Source organism: Pinus tabuliformis, chromosome X (genome assembly GCF_031772625.1).
Source record: "Pinus tabuliformis cultivar Carrire ecotype Pingquan chromosome X, CPIR1, whole genome shotgun sequence".
Lineage (NCBI taxonomy): Eukaryota > Viridiplantae > Streptophyta > Pinopsida > Pinales > Pinaceae > Pinus > Pinus tabuliformis.
In genome coordinates, this window is record NC_142308.1 from 689,469,009 (window position 1) to 689,483,576 (window position 14,568).

At 38.3% G+C, this 14,568-nt stretch overlaps 1 protein-coding gene across 1 annotated transcript in view; it reads right to left on the reverse strand.

The window, feature by feature from the left end:
* The window catches only part of LOC149141847 (uncharacterized), a 292,486-nt gene that overhangs the window by 254,874 nt on the left and 23,044 nt on the right, over positions 1-14,568 (reverse strand). Inside the window, exons 2-4 of the mRNA XM_089448516.1 lie at positions 1,955-2,124; positions 1,786-1,846; positions 142-1,660 (exon numbers count right to left, since the gene is read on the reverse strand). Of these exons, the coding sequence (XP_089304642.1) occupies positions 142-1,660; positions 1,786-1,846; positions 1,955-2,124 (1,750 nt within the window). The remainder of the gene's footprint in view (positions 1-141; positions 1,661-1,785; positions 1,847-1,954; positions 2,125-14,568) is intronic.

Sequence of the window (14,568 nt, forward strand, 5' to 3'; positions counted from 1 at the left end):
TCACAATATCAAAATTCCACATATTTTTCCTTGATACAAATTTTAGTTATGCCAGACAATGATCTTAACCCTCTGGGAAGTTTACTAGTGAAACAAAACATAACGTTTAAACTTCTAAAAATGTGAAATATGAATTCCAACCTAACTTTGTCTCTTGAAGAACTCTTTTTCTCTGAATGGTTTTCCGCTGCAATACATGCTCCAGAGCTTTCCTTTTCTTCTTAATAGCCTCTTCTTCAACAGTTTGCTTTGTGAACACATCATCTGCTTTTGTCTTTTCTTTAGCTATAGACCATACTTCTTCTAGTTTAGGCAAATCTAATGGTATGGCAGCCTCTATTCCATTTTCAGGAGCCTTAAGCTTTAAGGGAGGGAACTTTGGACAAACACAATCTATTCTTCGAGCCATCCATTCTGGTGTCTCCCTTCTTGGACCATGAACCAGAAGGTTCCACTTTTTTGCATCATCTTTGATCAAGAATTCCACTCTCCCTCCCTTTAGCACCAATTCAGTTTCTTGGTCTTCAAACTCTCCTTCTCTAGTTTTCTGCAAAAGTAACTCTGCTGTCCGTGATCTCTCTTTCCAAGCATTTGCAGTAGCTTCAGCTGCACCTAAAGCTCTCTCAAGTGCTGCACACCTTCTAAGATACGCTTCCTCTTTTCTGCTTTCTGCTTTCTTGGAAGCATTGATCGCAGATTGCATGCTTTCTAATTCCATCTTGAAGGTATTTGCATATGCTTCTTCCCTTTCTGCTGCTGCATTCTTTAAGACCTCCAGTGCACGCTTAGCACTCTCCACCTGTGCCAGGGCAGCTTTGTTAGCAGACTCTTGAATGTCCAACAATGCCTTATCAGAGGCAGCTGCCCGAGCTTCTGCAGCATTGAGACGAGCTTCAGATGCCTTTAGCTCAACCTGCAGTCTTTCAACCTCATTTTGCATTAGCCTTTGCTGCCTTTGCAGCTCATGCAGAGTAGTTTGTAGACTTATTTTAGAAGACTCAGAGTGAACCAGTTCATCCAGTAAATGCAACCTCTCATTAAGAGCTGCCTGTGCTTTGTTTGCCTGCTCTCTAGCTACCTGAGCAATGGCTAAAGACTTGTCGATTACACCCTTTGATTCTGTAACCACAGTTGAAGCAGCATTATCAACAGCATTTTTTAATCTTTCTTCTGCTTGGTGCGTCACATCGGCAGCAGAAGTTTCAGCAGCAGACACCCTCAATTTTGCCTCCTCTACTATGTGGGCAGTGGCTTCTTGGATAGCAACTTCAGCAAACTTCTCAACTTGCACTGCCAAATCAATAGCATCCTGCTTTGCAAGGACAAGTTTAGATTCCACAGCCACTTTATCATTAACTAATTTCTGAAGTTGCTGATGAAAAGCAACTTTAGCACCTTCAAGCTCAGATACAGCTAACTCAGTATTACGAATGATATTAGCAGCATGTTCTTGGAGTTTCACTTCTGCTTGACGTAATTCATCAATTGCTTTATCTCTGCCCTCTTCTGCAGCTGCTGCTCTTGCATTGGCTTCATTTAATGCATCTTCCAATGTTTTAACATCATCTGCTGTAATGGTTGACACTGGCCCAATCCCTGGAGGAAATACATCAGTGTCTTTTTGAAATGCAGTTTCTTTACTGCTGTCATTGGAATTACCCTGCAGCAATGAATAAGGCATTCTTCACACATGATACAGATTTCAACAATATCAAAAAGGATATTGGGAAGAGATATTTCATCTATAATAAATAAATGGAGAGGACAAGAGGATTTGTTCCTTACCCCCACTGCCGACGTGATAAATCTAGAATCACTTGCACACGAGATTCTCCCATGTGGGATCCTGCATGCATTTGCATATACAAGTGAAATTTGTTGTAGAAAAATACAAACAAAAGATTGAAGGCACAATATCTGTAGAACCAACTAAAGAATATATTCCAATAGATACCTTTGGTCTTTACAAGCATTTTTGTAGTGAATTGATGATAAAGGCAAATGCTTTGGAAAACATTTTAACCCCTTATTACTGAATATCTGAAAGTGGTTCACATGGGATATTGTCGAATAGTTTACAACACTCTTAACACATCCATCGGGATGTTGAATCAGAGTAGACATCTGCAAGCCACGCCATATAAATGTTTAAGCATTTTAAGGTATCTCTCAAGTCCGTATGCACATAATTTTGTAATAATAATAAGCCAAAAAAACCCTAGTGAATCTGTTTCAACATATCAGCCTTTGGGATCAATGATTAGACAGATTTGCCTTATCTATCAAATAAGTTAGGGCATTGTTTAGAACAAGAAAACACAGAAAGATGATACATTAAAATCAACATGAATAGTTTTCTTCCGTCATGTCAGCACCAGTCACCTGTATCGAAGTGGAATGAAACAATATCGGAGCTACAACCCAAATGTTTTTGTGAGATAGACAAATCAGGAAGTTGAATAATTCAAAATGCAAACTTATGCTCTAGTATCACTCTTTTCCACCAGATTGTATCAAGCTTAAGTTTTTTTATACTTATATTTACAAGAAAAAAATTGCATCAAGGGAAAATAAAATTGGTGACATTTACATCCTCTTCCTTAAAGCAACAAGAACAGCAATAAAACCGAAATAGGCACCAGAGTATAACAATTTCGCGTCCTTGATCAACAAAACTCTTTTGCCAGCACCTGCATATGTACCTTTTCTTTCCACATAAAATAAAACATAGACAAAAAAGCCAATCCTGTTCTCAAAAACCTATCTGCACCAAAGCTTCCAGAGAATAAACAAGGCTGGAATTCACAAGCAGTGCTAAATACCACTAAGCGAAGACCGGACTACAGGTCTAGAGTCATCCAACAACACTGCACACCAATGTAACAGCCCCTACAGAATAGCTGACAGATCTGTCTGAACATGCTCCCAACAAGACCTGGGCAAAGGACAATCCTAAAATGCTTCATCATTTCTGCCCTCAGACAGGAAGGACAAATTCCATCTGAGAGGCCACTCTGAGCCAAGCGCGCCTCGGTAGGAAAGGCCTGATTACCAACCGAGAAAACTCTCAGAGCTTGTAGAACACTTCTACCAACAACACTATGCAATCTCCAGATCTGACGGCTCTTATAATTTGAAGACACCCACCATGCATTAAGGACTAGACAAAGCTGATGACATTGATGCAGAATGGAATTCAATTTATGAGAATCATACTTACACAAGGGGCACCCAAAGCTCCACTCCCAATCACACCAAAGGGCCTTAACATGTCTATATTCATCTTGAATATATCCTCAAGGGATGAGATCAACAATCTCCATAATAGCAGGCCAAAGAACAGAAGAAAGGGCATGCAGCTAAGGAATACCAGTTCTTCCAAGTGCCAAAGCCAGTGTGCCATAAATCCCTCCAAAAAAAGATCAATTTCTCACTCAACCACAGAGCCTAAAAGTGAGGAAGATCAGCAACACTAGTGTGCTGCACCTTCTACTTCCAAAGAGGCCTTCTAGCAAATTCCCACCCCCCTCAACTGCCTAACATTTGGCACCTCAGAAAACTAGCTACCTGCACCTTCTACTTCCAAAGAGGCCTTCTAGCAAATTCCCACCCCCCTCAACTGCCTAACATTTGGCACCTCAGAAAACTAGCTACCTTCCTCCACACTGACTAGATACTTCTGAGAATGAACGAACCTAATATCTGAAAATAATGAGGCACTAAAATGACATCAAATAACCCAAAGCCACCCCTAATTCTACCAATATGTAGCATCAAAGGCAATCAATGTCTCAAAAGAACTTGCCAACAAGAGGACCCCTGCCACTAAACCACCTACTTAGCCACCAAAATGCTCCCCTAAGTTGCAAGATCAATCAAACCAAGACCTCCTTGGGCATAATATAGATGTCCCAAGGAACCACTGGGCAAACCCCATGCCCCACCACACTTGGCCCATAAGTATGAGTATAGGGGCTTCTCCAACCAAAGAAACTTAGCCCCACTAGGAAGCCAACAAGATACAAAATAAATATGAGAATCTTGGAAAACACTGCCCACCATGTTCAACTTTCCAGCAACAGAAGGTCCTTTCACTGCCATAAAAGAAGCTTATGTTGCAACTACTCCAAACACCCAACCCATCCCACATGGCAATTGGGGAAAAACCCACACCAAAAGGGATTCCAAGATAGTTTAGTATGAACCTTGATCAACTTACATAGATAAGAACGAATCATCTACAAATGATTGCTCACCATCCATGAATCATCCGATAGAAACACACCCCTCAGTCGACCCTGAAAACAAGCAAACTCCAGCAAACAACTAAGGGTCTTTGTGGTCAACACATTAAGATAGGGCTCCACGAAGCACCCCTGCCTGATAGATCTAAAAAGGTGAATACAAGGAGACAAACTCTATTCATTGAAATAAAGCATAGGCACAAGAAAAAAGGTATTAACCAACCCCACACATAATGGACCAAAACCCAAGTAATTCAACATATTAGCAATGAATGCCCAATCAATTTGACCATAAGCTTTGGACCAAAACCCAAGAAATTCAACATATTAGCAATGAATGCCCAATCAATTTGACCATAAGCTTTGTCGAAGTCAATATTCAAAAAGAGATCCTACTACCCAGTGCCCTGGCCCACTCCATAGCCTCCCATTATAAGGTAACAATATCCAAAATAAAACACCCATGTACAAAGCCTACCTATTCCCTACACACAATCTTCCTAGTTACATCTCTCACCTACAATGTAGCATCCTTATTCATGATTCGTAGGTGACACTCAACGAGGTTATAGGACACCACCCACCTACAAAATCCCTAGCAACATTCTTTGGAATAAGCTTAATCAAATCTTGGTTAATGGACTCCATCAAACAACCAACGGAAAAGGCTTCAGATGTTATACAACAAAAATCATCCCTTACAATATCCCACGTGGCCTTGTAAGACTCACAAGGCAAGCCATCTATCCCAATTGATTTACTATTTTTCAATGAACATAAAATTGCAAAAAGCTCATCCTTTGTAAAAGTTATACCCATTCTGTCACAATCTACAACAAAGTGGGAACGCCCTATAGCAAGCCTTCCTAGCAACCACAACCAAATTTAGCAAAGGGTAAGGAGAAAATATACTATGAAAATTACCATCAAACATACATCAAATCTTAGCCAAGTCCTCCCCAAGTGAACCATCAACTCTATGAAGACCAAGTATCGTATTAGCTACCATTTTCTTCTTTAAAAACTCAAAGAACTTGGTGTGAAATTTCCTTAATTGCAGTAACCGGAAATTAATCTTCTAACTTATGTAGTTTATTTGTCTTAAGAAATTATTACGATAGATAACGATTAATTCACTATTGCAATCTTCACAAATAAGATACAGGAACTGAGATATAATTGACATGCATAAAAAATTTAACACCGGTATTTTGGACAACAGTCCATGGAAAACCCCAATGTGGAGAAAACCAATTTGCAGATGAGGATTATATTAATTCTTCGGCAGATTAAAGAGTACATCAACTGCTTGCCTGACATTGGCAAAACTCCGGTAATTTTCTCCACTGGAAAAATAATATGGACACAAAGTTTCCTTCTACAAATCAAACCAGCCTCTTGCTTGCAACACACACTAGCAAAATCTGGAAATGCGTACGGCCTTTCTGGAAATTGCACTACCTTAGGAAAATCATTCCTACACCTTCTTTCGCCTACAACTCCACTAAGCTATTTGCACCTCCTCCGGCAACTAGAAATCGAACTCTTGCCCAATAATGTGCACTGGCTAGTGCAGCCTCTCTACAGAATAGTTCATCCTTTATTCCCTCCTCTCGAAATGCTAGAATCTCGTGAAGAATTCCTCCTACAATCACTCCTCAATTATTCCTATTAAAACCTTTGTTGTTGGTGTCCCACTCTGCTTCAATTGCACCCTTACTAATCACTGCAACTAGGTAAGTCAAACTGCTTGAATTCATCTTGCGTATTCTCCAAAGCCCCATCAACTTGCTCTTATAATCTCTCGTTGAGCAACCAATGGTCGTGATCTAATCACAATCGATGGCTAAGATCATCTTAACCCCATTAAATGACTTTTCCAAAAATCTCTAGAGAAAAATCGATTTTCCTCAATTAATCTAATTTAATTAACCAACTTTCCTAAGTTAGACTTAGGAAAATAATTAATAATTGACTAATTAATCTAATTGAGGTGTTTCTTACGAAACATTTTTTGGGTATTGGAGAAAATGTGTTCCTTAGCCTCATATACACCATAGAGACTAGAACATTTGTCTGATGCTACCAAAAACTAACACTTGGAGATTGCAACCCCCTCCTAAATCCCTTGTAAATAGGCACAAACCCATGCCCCCTTTGGCTATGCATTCCTCCTCTCTATGCACCACCAACTCCAACCAAGTTGTGTCCCTTTGAAGAATAGTGTTATCTAAATCCTCCTCCAACTTTTACCTAGCCTCTTGAAGCTCCCATTCATGCTTGCACGCTATCATACACCCTCAAACACAAAGTGTAAATTCTCAAAATAACAACCTCCCAACACAACCAATTTTTCTCACCAAAACGATGAGAAATGAGATTCCAAACTTCATGAATGAGGGCACAAAATTCAAGAGCATCCAAGTGAGAAACATTAACCTTGTACAAAGACAAGGATTTCATATCCATGACATGCCTAACTAAGATAGAAGTCTAGATGGGTACGGGATATGAAAAGAAGGCAAGGGCAATGTTATCACACAAACTCGAACTTATAGACATAAAGTTTGAAATTGTCCCCTCACCAACCCTCTTCTACATTTCAGATTGGCTCTCCTCTCGCTCAAGGGGGGCTTCCCTAGGTTAATATTGATATGGTTTTAACGCAATGAAGCTCGTGGCTTATATGATGAGTAAACCCAACAAATTGTTTGGAAAGAATTCCAAATATAAGTGTCATCGGAGGGCCCGAGACTAGTGTCTTTTCATTGGGTATATGGGGTCAAACAAGTCTCTCTTGTAAAGGTAAAGCATGGATATTGGGTGATACCTACGGTTGTCCACTACTAAACATAGGAGATCCTTCAATGGGGTGATATCTAGGGTTGTTAACTATTAACCCTAGAAGATCCTCCTATATTCTTTAAAAACTTTCAAGACAGTATCAAGTGAAGGTTCTCCACTAAAATCCTTTCTAGGGTCCACAAGATAGAATTTATTCAAAAACAACGAGGAAAATGTACCTTCACCCCTTGATAAGCACATTTGCACTTTATACCTTCAACAAACAAATTCACGAAGACTTAAAGAGAACACTTACTAGATAAATCAGTGTTCATCAATAAACCATAGCCATGAGTCATCCATCAAACTTGAGAAATCATCCACAATTAGTCTCCTCAATAAAGCACCTTAGTCTTCCATTAATAGCACCAAATCCACGACAAAAGAACTCCAGCAAATTTTAAAAATTTCAAAGTTGATAAGGTATTTCTCCCCCAATCCAACCATGAGAAAATGAGAAGTGCATTTCTATTTATAGAGGAGATGCTTTAACTTCCTTTACATCAAAATATTAGTTTTTTAGGCTAAAAGCCCCTAATCTAACCTATGGAGTGGCAAATGGACCTCCTCTACAATTAATTAATTAACAATATAAAAATAAAGGGTTGTTTAAGCCACATGTACAAAATTACTTCAAAAAACCCTCAAAAAAGGGACACCCCCATCAAAAAGGGTTTTCACTAATGGCATCCAACCTCCAAAGGCCCATCAAAAACACTTGCTCCATGGTACATGTAAGTCCATCCTTCAAAAGAGGACAAGTGGGCTTCAATAGTGCATGTTCAAGCCCAAAAGGTGCAAAGACTTGTCTCAACCTTTGAGTCTTCATTAATCTTGTAACTAGGTCAAATAACCCATCACTGTTATCTGTCTTCTTTGCAAAAGAGGAGACCCAACTAGATGTATACCTTTGATGAAACCTTTCAAAGTGTTATAGGTCGACCCTCCAGTCAGAATTTGTATCATAGGTCGGCCCCATAAGCATCATTAGTTTTGGGCAACAAAAGTCAGCTTCCCTAATCCAAGTTTAGTTCGACTCAATCATACAACCTAACAGTCCCAACTAAATTGCATATATATATATATGGAAGACTTCATGCACTCCATATTAGGGCACATTTTCACACAATGTCTTATGTGTGTTTCTCTCAAAAAACAAGTGATTTACCTTCCTCTACAACTATAACACTTGCCTTCTAACTCTCATCATATGATCAATCACCAAAAGCTAGAGGGAAGTTAAGCAAAGTGTTAAAGTTGTAGAGGAAGGCAAATCACTTGTTTTTTGAGAGAAACACACATAAGACATTGTGTGAAAATGTGCCCTAATATTTAGTGCGTGAAGTCTTCAAAACCAACCCGCATACATCTTCATGTCATCCTATCATCATATGTTATGGATTGCATTGTTGGATACAAAGCCTATTCTAGTGTTGACAGCGGCATGCATCTTGAGGTTAAATCAACCTATTATGTTGTAATTGATGTCTTTCTTCCATGAATATTCCTTCATAAGTAGTTAGGCCTCTTACGTATTGTGGTCATAGCTTGATCTTGCATGAGGGCTATGTTCTTGACTAAGCACTCACCAATGCATACAACAATGCACAACACACAGATCACAAGGTGAGCTATAAAATGGTATTTATTTGTAATTCTTGAATAAACAAACCTGTGCAAGTGTTACACATCCACCACGCGAATAGAAAACCTTCTCAATCAGAAAAGCACCATGGGAATTTACTGTGGTATATGGTAGTTGCTAAGGCTATAGCCATTCCACCTTCAACAAAAATTTCATGAAGGTCTCGTCTAGAGTGTATTACATCCAAATCGAACACATGTACAGAGTAACCAAACCACACACTATCACAACCATTAGCACAATCACATATGCTAATAGTCCAAGGCTCATTCACAGATGGCTCATAGTTTTCAGGAAGGGGTTGACCACACTTCCAACAAGTATGCATAGCCAACCAGGAAACCTTGACAAGTCTCGTTGAGACAAATACGATGATGACATCCAAAGTTGAGTTACAGAAACTCAGAAGAAAGTCAAAAAAAAATTACCCCATTTTCGTAGTGTACTAGGGAAGTTGGGTTAGCATAGTAAATACACTCCCAAGGGTAAGGGGGTGTGTTCATAATTTATTTTCAAACTTTAGTATTGTTCTACTTATTCATTTATGTGTATACAACTTATCTTTAGATTTATATGCATTTTTTTGTTTCAATATATATTAAAATTTTATATAATAGAATAGAGATTTCCAGATAAAGAAAATCAAAATTTTAGTCTAGTTGTAGATTATTAAGGCTATATGCCCAGGGTTACATTCCCACCTATCTCATCTATCCTTGCGAGATTTAAAAGTGTTATACGAGAAATTTAAACCTTCTCATCATCATCCCTAACCCTAACACTTATTGGTTATTTCCTAACCCTCTTTATATTGTGGGGGTTTATGTCAAAGTTTCTAGTTGAATATTTTTAAAGCATTTACTCACTTATAAGGCACTGATCTATCTAACTGTATACTGAAGTGTGCATTTGTTGAAGTGACTCATACTTGCCATTCCAATGACCTACTTGATAGATTGGGATACCCCCCATGGCTTTAAGGAGCTGGCCTAAACTAAGAGGGAAATTGTGCTAAGGTGACTACGGTACATTTTCCAAGTGTGTTTACCCCATGGCACTGTGGTTGGGACTTTAATAAGGGTGCTAAATTGGGTAGTAACATTTTTTAGCGTTGTTGCCAAGGACAAAACCCATTCTCTTGGGAAAGAAGATGACAAATGAGATATCTGTGGGAGTGTTTTGTTGATCTCACATGGAGGCTCTATTATATAAAAAATCAATAATAGGTTAATTATAGGTTAATTAGGCAAAAGGGCACGATCAAAGATCATGCCCTTTCACCAAGAGGCACCCGAGGCAATATATAAGCCAGGGGCTCTCCTATGTAACATCATCATTCAAGTTTATTAATAAAAAAATATATATGTTTTCTTTGTCAATTAATGGGTTGTTCACTCCATCTGGTATCAGGGCTTCTCGGTCCTTCGACGAATAACTATGCAACTCTACCATTCCCTCTTTTGTCACCCTCTATTCCATCTGTTGTTGTGTTGTCCAACTTCCATACGCCTCCTTCAATTGTCTCACATCGTATTAGCGTTGTTGCTATCTAATTCCCTCTGTGACGCTCCTGACATCCTAACCATCTGACATCCATGACCACCTGTACGTTGTGCCACTGTTCTTCCGCCACGTCCCTAGTTTTTCTGTGTCGCCTTCCAACAACGATACCTTGATACCCTGTTCCCTAGCTCTCCCATTTCCCGCTTATCAAACCTGTCATAGCATGTCCCCCGTCACTACTTTTGACAGCATCCAAACCGACCATTTGTTCACCCTCACCATGCCACCATCTCTGGTTCCCGCCACCTAGTCAATTAAACATCACCTGCGTCCCAACCATTTCCCTGTCGCGCATCCATTGTTTCAAATAGAGCCCTGACCCCCAATGACCGTCGTGCTCCAATCCGTCAGCAATGACATAGTTTTTTTAATTTATTTAGATTAAATTTATAACTATATAGTTATAAAAAATTTATAATTATTAAATTATATTGTTTATAATTATTTAGTTAAAACAAAAACAAAAAAAAAAAAACAAAAAAAAAAAAAAATTGTTTAGTTTAAAGAAATAGTCTATAAAAAAAAATAATAATAATAGAGTCAAGTTAAGATAAATATACACCACCTCATACCCGATCAATGTCCGCATCAATGACGATAGTTGATTTTAGTAAAAAATTGATAGATCTTGAGAATAAGGTTACCAGACATTCTAATGAAATCAAGAAGCTCCCAGACACAACGAAGAGAATAGAGACTCAACTCGAGCAGAATCATAATGAATTTAAAAATGATCATGCAATCCTTTCAAATAAGGTGGATCAAAATCATAATGCAGCATCAATAGCTCATGATCAAGCAATGGCTATGTTGAACTGTATTTGTGAAAGGTTGAAAATCACACCTGATCAAATACACCAAAATAACGAAGCTACTCAACATCCAAATTCTTCGAATACATCAAACTCATCAGACTCACATCAGACCCCTGAGTCTCCAAAAGCATCTTCCATGCCCAATCAACAAAATAGTAACACGAATTTTCAAAATATGCAGCTCTGGAATCAATACTCAAATATGTAGTTCTCAAATCAATACCCCTTCTTCACTCCAGCAATTGCTACATATCAACGAAGAGAAAAACTTGAGCTCTCCAAATTTGACGGTAACGAGAAATGCAATGTTGCATGGTTCAATAAAGCAGAAGAATACTTCGAGATTTACAGTATTGACAATGATGATGAAAAGATCAGGCATGCATCCATGCAAATGGAAGGCGAAGCATATAATTGGTATATGTGGTGGAAGAAAATGACACACGCTATCAATTGGAAGAAATTCAAAAATGCATTCTTTAAGAGGTTCCAAGGTGTCAAAGAAGAAGAATTCTTCACAACACTCACCAGGCTACAATAAAAAGGAGATGTGGACGAATAGACTAGAGAATGGGAAAATCTAGCAACACGAGTACCTAGGTTGTCAGATACTCGTCTTATTCAATCATACATCATGGGACTTAAGTCTTAAACCACATCTCTAGGTTGAACTTCAGCTTCATGACATCACTTCTATAGAAGAAGCGAGACAAAAAGAAAAGACTGAAGAAAAGAAGTTCAAAAGGATACAGTGGCCAAAAGTTGAAAGAGTATATTCAAGACGAAGATTTTCCCAAACTTCTAACACGGATAATACAAAAAATGTTCCACCACATCTTCGTGAAGGAGAAAAAACTAATTTGGAAATGCAAAGAATGAAAGAAGGTAAGTGCAAACGTTGTGGCAAAAAATGGGATCCTAAACATAAATGTGCTAAGGGAAAAGAGACCAAGAACCTATATACATGTGAAGCAACCAATGATTCAGACAATGAAGAATTAGACGTAGAAGAAGTTGAAGATTCTCCACAATTTTCTCGAGAACCAGATAACGAAAATATTCTGCAAGTGTCAATATCGGCCATGACAAGTATATCTTAGCCGCAGACATTAAAATTTAAAGGACATATCAAAAAGAGCAATGCAATGGTTCTAATAGATATTGGCCAGCACCCACAACCTTTTGGACTCAAGTATGGTGAAAAGGCCCAACATTTTCGCATATCCCATGCCAACATGAAAGTGATGGTACAGAAAGAAAATTGAAAAAGTAGGAAAATGCCATAAAGTCAAATTACAAATTCAGGACTACAATATAGAATCTTTGTTCTACATGGCTACAAACCCTAGGCACTTACTCTGCTAACCATCAGAAGCAGATTATAAAATTTAAATGGGAGGGGCAAAAATACAAGTTATATGGGTTCCAGCCCCCTGAGAATCAAATTGTATCATCATACCAGATAACGAAGTTGATCCAAAAGGTAGCACCAGCATATGTAATACAGTGTCATCAGATGGAGATGTTGGCTTCAAGACTGGTTAGCGAAGAAACATCTGAAGTTCAAGAACTACCACCTGAAGTTCAAAAACTAATTCAAAAACACAAAAAGGTGTTCCAAGATCTTCCTATGAAGATGCTGCTTGAAAGAGAAATCGAGCACATAATCGAAGTCAAATCAGGGTCAAACCCTGTCAACATCAAGCCGTATAGGTATCCACACCACCAAAAAACTGAAATCAAAATATTAGTCCAAGATCTTTTAAAGTGTGGAATCATTGCAAAAAGTAGAAGCCCATACGTTGCTCCAGTGGTTTTAGTCTGAAATAAGGGTGGGTCCTTTCAAGTGTGTGTAGATTATCGAGGACTAAACAAAGTAACGATTATGAATTAGTTTTCGATCCCCTTTATAGATGAAATGCTAGATGAACTTCATGGAGCCCAATACTTTTCAAAATTGGATTTGAGATCGGGATACTACCAGATCAGAATAAGACTAGAGGACATAGCGAAGACTGTTTTTCAAACACATGAAGGCCATTATGAATTTAAGGTAATGCTATTCAGATTAACTAATGCTCTAGCAACCTTCCAAGCCACCATGAATGAGGTATTTCGTTCGTATCTAAGGAAGTTTGTGTTAGTGTTCTTTGACAATATTCTAATCTATAGTAAAACATGGAAAGAGCATCTACAACATCTGGAGCAAGTTCTCACTATATTAGAAGAACATCAGTTCTATGCAAAGATGTCCAAGTGCACCTTCGGAAAAGAAGAAGTAGAGTACCTTGGACACATAATATCTAAGGAAGGAGTAAAAGTAGATCCTAATAAGATCAAGGCTATAAAAGAATGGCCCAAACCAGTTAACATCTCCAAGTTAAGAGGATTCTTAGGGTTGACTGGGTACTATCGAAGGTTTATTAAAAACTATGCCCATGTAACTGCACCCCTAACGAACCTTCTAAAGAAGAACTCATTTCGATGGGATGATGAAGCAAAAAAGTGTTTTGAAGACTTGAAGGAAATTATGTCTAATGCACCTGTATTGGCAACTCCAAACTTTTCAAAGTCGTTTGTAATTGAATGTGACGCTTCAGGTTTTGGCATAGGAGCAGTATTAATGCAGGATGGTCACCCAATTGCGTTTGAAAGCAGGAAGCTCAACAAGAAAGAATGTCTCAAGTCTACATATAACAAGGAAATGCTTGCCATTATGCACGCATTAGCCAAGTGGGAAGTAAATTCTTAATACGAATAGACCATAATAGTCTTCAGCATCTCCTCTAGCGGAAAACTCTCGGCAGAACAACAAAAGAGGATCGAAAAAATTGTCGCTTTCGACATGGATATATTACATAAGAAAGGGAAAGACAACGTAGTAGCAGATGCTTTGTCGAGAAAAGAAGAAGAATCATCATTACTTGCAATTTCAGTTGTTGTCCCAGAATGGCTTAATGAGATTCGAAGTGAATATGCGAAAGATACAAAAACAAGCGCTATAATCAATAGCCCTCCTCATAATTCAAAATTTGAATGGAAAAATGATATTTTGTGGTACAAGGGAAGAATTTACGTAAGTTCCAATTCCAAATTTAAAGCCAAAGTTCTCAAAGAGTCCCATGATTCATTGTCAGTTGGGCATGTAGGTTCCTTTAAAACCTATTATAATGCACGTCAATCATTCTTTTAGAAGGGAATGAATAATGATATTCAAAAATATGTAGCAGAATGCGATAAATGCCAGAGAAATAAAAATGAGAACATTATGACCCCCGGACTGCTCCATCCCTTAAATATTCCAAATCAAAAGTGGGAAGAAATATCAATGGACTTTATCAAAGGATTACCTGTGTCTGATGGCAAGGACAAAATTCTCATAGTAGTCGACAGACTCACCAAGTATGCACACTTCATAGGAATGAAGAAATCAGACTTGGCAAAACAAATCGCCAAG